Here is a 4,602-nt window from a genome sequence, read left to right on the forward strand (position 1 = left end):
CGGCAGCGGCAGCGGCGGCCGGGGCGCGGCGGAAGCGGGGCCGCCGCCGGCGCTTCTACCCCGAGCACCGGGTGTACCGGGCCCGCAGCTCCTTCCTGGACCTCAGCGAGGAGCAGGTGCTGCGGCGCTACCGCCTCGACAAGGCCGCCATCGCCGGGCTCTGCAGCGAGCTGGGCTCCGACCTGGAGAGCCTCACGGGCCGCAGCCACGCGCTGCCCGTGGCCGTCAAGGTCACCTCCGCCCTCACCTTCCTGGCCTCAGGCTCCTTCCAGACGGCCACGCGCGACACCACCGGCATCAGCCAGTCCGCCATGTCCAACTGCCTGGCGCAGTTCCTGGAGGCGCTGCAGCGGCGGGCGGCGCGCTACATCGCCTTCCCCGCGCCGGGCCGGGCGCCGGGGCCGCCGGCGGGGCCCTTCCCCGGCGTGCTGGGGCTGCTGGGCAGCATGCACGTGGCGCTGCGGGCGCCCTCTGAGAACGAGCTGGCCTACCGCAACGCCCGCAACTACCACTCCATGAACATGCAGGTGGTGTGCGACGCCCGCGGCACCATCACCAACGTGGTGGCCAAGTACCCCGGCTCCTGCCCCAACGCCGCCGTGCTGGAGAACTCGGCCCTGGCCCGGCTGCTCGACGGCGCCCGGCTTGACGGCGCCTGGCTGCTGGGTGAGCCAGGGCGCTGGCAGCTCCGTCCGCGCGGGCCTCTTGGCAGAGCCAACTCGGAGCGGCGCCTCGATCCCGCTCGAGCCTGGCCGCCCGGCCGCAGCGGGACGGGATGGGACGGGGAGACCCGCGGGGCGATCGGGATGCGCGGGGCCGGCATTCCCGGAGCCGCGGGCGCCTGAGGGGAGGATAAACACGGAGCAAACGCCGCTTCCCTGCGGCACGAGCGCTGGGAGCAGCGTTAATCTCCCGGGAGGGTTTTAGCGCTTCCAGAGGCGGCGGGAGGGACGGAGGGCGGCGGCGGCGGCGGCGCGGGGACGTGGCCGCTCACGCCTCCCTTCTCCCTCCCCTCTCGCCAGGAGACCGGAGTTACCCGCTGAAGACGTGGCTGATGACCCCCATCCTGTTCCCGTGCAGCCCGGCGGAGGAGCGCTACAACGCCCTGCACCACGAGGCGCTGGCGGCGCTGCGCCAGACCTGCGCCCTGCTCAAGATGCGCTTCCGCTGCCTGGACAAGGCCAGCGGCTCGCTGCAGTACACGCCGCAGAAGGTCTGCCAGATCTTCCTGGCCTGCTGCATCCTGCACAACATCGCCCTCAGCCGCCGCATGCCCCTGGAGCTGCCCGACGGCGCCGAGCCGCCCGACGGCGCCGAGCCCGAGCCCGAGCTGCCCGTACAGACTCCCTACGTGCAGATCTCCAGCGAGGCGCGGGCCGTGAGGGCGCGCATCGTGCAGCAGGTCAAGGACAGCCTCGCCTAGAGCCGCCGCGCCTCCCCGCGCCCCTCCCGGCACGCCGGGGGGCTCCCGGACCCGGGAAACCCGATTCCTTCCCCCCACACCCCGCCGTAGGTTAGTGACCGAGGGGCAGGAAGGGGGCTGCGCTCGGCTCACCCCCTCGGCCGCCGGGGAGCGGAGCCCCGGGGCCTCGCGGGACGGGAGGCGCACGGCGGACGGAGCGGGATCCCCGGGCGGATCCCCCCCCTCCTCGCTGCCGCCAGGAGCCGCGTCCTGCTCCCCCAAGATGGAGACGGAGATGGAGACGGGGCGAGCGGCAGCAAGACGCCTCCGACGCTCGGGGGGACCTGGGGCAGCGGGGCAGGGAGGAGCCGGCGACGTTCCCTTCGTGGCGCCAGCAGCGGATACGGTGCCCGTTCCGCCTTGGTGACATCGCTCTGGGGCAGAGCGGGGCACTCCCTCTTTTCCGGAGGGGAAAAATAAACATATTTTTCTAGTAGAGGCATCTGGGCTGCTGCTGGGACGGGAGCGGGAAGCGCGCTCAGGGCTGCCGGGTCACCCCAGCAGGGAAACCCCTGCGCCATCCCTCTCCCGCAGCTTTATTGACCGTTTTCGGCACTTCCGCACCCTCTCCCGACGCTCCGACGTCCGCCGGGCTCGGCTTAGCGCCGGGAGCCTCCCGCTAGGCTGGCGGGCGCCCGGCCGCCCAGCGGAGGAAGCCCCCCCGCCTGCTCGGCGCCCAGCAGCCCGGCGCGGCGCCGCTGCTGCAGCCAGTAGAGCATCTCCACCTTGTCCCAGCGCATCTTCTCCAGGTAGGGGCGGCCCTTGAAGGTCACCGTGTCGCCGAACGTGGCCCCGATCGTCCGCAGGGCGGCAGAGAGCGCGGCGTCGCGGCGGGCGATGGCGGCGTGCAGGCACCTCCTGGCCCGCGCCTCCCCGGCCCGGCTCCGGCCGGATCCCAGCTTCCTCTCAAAGAAGCGGTTGGGGTCGGAGGCGCTTTCTTCCAGCGCCTCCAGGCGAGCCAGCAGGAGCTCGCGCTCCTGGATGCGGCTGGCAGCCGCCTCCCAGGCATCCAGCGCGGCGGGGAGGCGCACGTAGCCCGCGCCGCAGCTGTACTTGATGGCCATGGCGAGCTTCTCCCGGCCGGAGACGTGCAGCACGGCCCAGAGCCGCTCCAGGCGCTTCTGCAGCGCCCTCGTCTCCTCGGGCGGCCCCGGCTCCTCCGGTTTCCATAGCCCCGGCACGAAGCGCTCCGTGCCGGAGCCGCCCCGCGGGGCTCGCTGCTCCGCTGCCTGCGGCGTCAGCTCCCTCTCCCTCTGCTCCTGCTCCTGGCAGACCGCCGGCTCCTCCTCCTCCTCCTCCTCCTCCTCCTCACCGGCTCGGCCGCACAGGTGGAATATCACGTGCAGGTAGTCGGTCTCCGTGGTGGAGACGAACTTCAGGTAGTCGTCGAAGCCAAAGGCGGTTTTCCACCACCAGTGCCAGGAGCCTCTCTGCTTCCAGGGCACGTTCCTGGGGGCCAGCGCGGGGGCAGTGGGCGCCTCGGAGCTGCGCTGCGCCACCGGCAGCGTTTTGCTCAGCTCGGCGTTGATCACCAGCTCCCGCCGCGCCTCGGGCAGCGTCGCCGAGGCTGAGCTGCGGCAGAGATCCCGGTCCGTGGCCGAGGGCTGCACCAGGGGCTCGCGATCGAAGCGCAGCCACTCGCTGGGGAGGTTCTTTGCCAGCTCCGCGTAGACCTCCCGCACCTCCCTCCCCGGGCAGAGCCCGGCATCCAGGGCGTCCGCCAAGGCCGCGTGTGGGTCCCCCAGGAGATCGCTGCACAGCGGCGGGAAGCCCCGCAGCGTCACCGCGTCCATGAAGGCCCGGACGGGCACCTGCAGTGCGGCCACCTTCGCTCTTGGGCCGGGCCACGGCATGGCGGGGGGCCGTGGGCGCGTGGGCTGCGGCGTCGGGGCCAGCTCCTCCTGCCGGAGCTGCTCCCGGAGGCGCCGGAGCCGAGCGTCGTCCTAGCTGCGGCGCGTGAGCACGGCAAGGAGGGGCGGCAGCCGCGGGTCCTCGCTCAGGTCCCGCCTGGCCGCCCGCTGCGTCAGCCGGCGCAGATCCTCCGCCACGGCCAGGGCGGCCGGGCGGCTCCCGGCCTCTTCCGGCTCCCTGCTGCGAGCCAGCACCACCGGGGAGAGGCGCCAAGGGGGCCGGGGCAGCCCCAGCTCATCCAGGAGCCGTCGCCCCTCTCTCAGGTCCGGCAATGAACGGGAACCGGCCTTGGGCCACTCGGCACCGGGGCGGCTGTCGGTGCCGGAGGGCTGCGGGCAGGGAGTGCGGATCGCCTCGCAGCGCAGCTCCCGGAGGGCAGACAGCGGGAAGCGCGTCCTCCCGCCGGAAAGCCAGCGGGGGACGCGGCTGAGGTCTGGGGACGGGATGCTCTCCAGCTCCCTGATGTCCATCGCGAGCTTCTCCTGGGAGGAGGGGGCCGGCGGCCGCGTGAGCCGGAGCAGGCGGCCAACGGTGACGCCGAGCCAGCAGCCCCGCGCGGCCCCGCGGCCGCTCTTGGAACTCTGGAGGCCGCGGGCCACAGGGGATCTCATCTCCGCGACGAGCTGGCGCCGGACGGCAGCCACGTCAAAGTAGGCAGCGCAGTCGAGGGCCAGCTGGGCGCAGAAGCGGGTGAGGTTGGCCTGCTCGGAGAAGATGCCCCTTCTCCGGCTGCTCCTCATGAGCCGCAGGTAGTGCAGGAAGAGCCACTCGGACGCCAGCACCAGGTAGGACAGCAAGCGCTGGCGAATCTCCCCGCCGCGGGCCGGGTCGTGCGGGTTGCCACTGGCCGCCTCCCAGGCGCGCGTGGCGGCGGCCAGGATGATCTCCCAGAACGCCCGCCGGACGCACGGCTCCTCGGGCTGCCGGGCTGGTGCCAGGTGCTGCTCCAGCAGCCGGGTCAGCGCTGGCAGCGACGTGGGGCCGGGGCAGCCAGGCTCCTCCGGCCACCGGGTGCCTCCTCCCGCCGCCTCGGCCCCGGAGGCCTGGGCCATGGCTGGGCCGGCGGCGGGGCCTGGAGCGGAACGCCCCGAATTGTCCTGAACCGCCCCAAAATCACCCTCGCAATGGGGGCCCTCAACTCCCCCCCCTCTGCAACGGGCACCCGTGAATCTCCCCCTTAAATCAGGGCTCCCAGATCCACCCCTGCCCCCCCTTTGCAATGCCCCCAA

General features: G+C 73.1%; 2 protein-coding genes across 2 annotated transcripts; one reads left to right on the forward strand and one right to left on the reverse strand.

The window, feature by feature from the left end:
• Positions 1 to 18: 18 nt before the first annotated feature.
• On the forward strand, positions 19 to 1,522 carry LOC112962956 (putative nuclease HARBI1). Its single transcript, XM_026059560.1, has 2 exons — positions 19 to 666; positions 1,023 to 1,522. The coding sequence occupies exons 1-2, from the start codon at positions 312 to 314 to the stop codon at positions 1,421 to 1,423; spliced, it is 756 nt and encodes a 251-aa protein (XP_025915345.1). The 5' UTR covers positions 19 to 311; the 3' UTR covers positions 1,424 to 1,522.
• Positions 1,523 to 2,061: 539 nt separating this feature from the next.
• CCDC87 (coiled-coil domain containing 87) lies at positions 2,062 to 4,546 on the reverse strand. Its single transcript, XM_026059554.1, has 2 exons — positions 3,419 to 4,546; positions 2,062 to 3,376 (listed from the first exon to the last, which is right to left on the reverse strand). The coding sequence occupies exons 1-2, from the start codon at positions 4,423 to 4,425 to the stop codon at positions 2,062 to 2,064; spliced, it is 2,322 nt and encodes a 773-aa protein (XP_025915339.1). The 5' UTR covers positions 4,426 to 4,546.
• Between the last annotated feature and the right edge of the window lie 56 nt (positions 4,547 to 4,602).

This window comes from Apteryx rowi, unplaced genomic scaffold (assembly GCF_003343035.1).
Source record: "Apteryx rowi isolate R43461 unplaced genomic scaffold, aptRow1 scaffold_1590, whole genome shotgun sequence".
Classification (NCBI taxonomy): Eukaryota; Metazoa; Chordata; class Aves; order Apterygiformes; family Apterygidae; genus Apteryx; species Apteryx rowi.

What these genes read in the sequence shown, in the direction of transcription:
- CCDC87 (XM_026059554.1), bottom strand. Translation starts at nt 4,425, where the DNA reads ATGGCCCAGGCCTCCGGGGCCGAGGCGGCGGGAGGAGGCACCCGGTGG. An exon ending in CCCCTCCTTGCCGTGCTCAC is followed by an intron (nt 3,377 to 3,418) that starts GCGCCGCAGCTA and finishes GCGCCTCCGGGA; the next exon opens with GCAGCTCCGGCAGGAGGAGC.
- LOC112962956 (XM_026059560.1), top strand. Translation starts at nt 312, where the DNA reads ATGTCCAACTGCCTGGCGCAGTTCCTGGAGGCGCTGCAGCGGCGGGCG. An exon ending in TGACGGCGCCTGGCTGCTGG is followed by an intron (nt 667 to 1,022) that starts GTGAGCCAGGGC and finishes CCCTCTCGCCAG; the next exon opens with GAGACCGGAGTTACCCGCTG.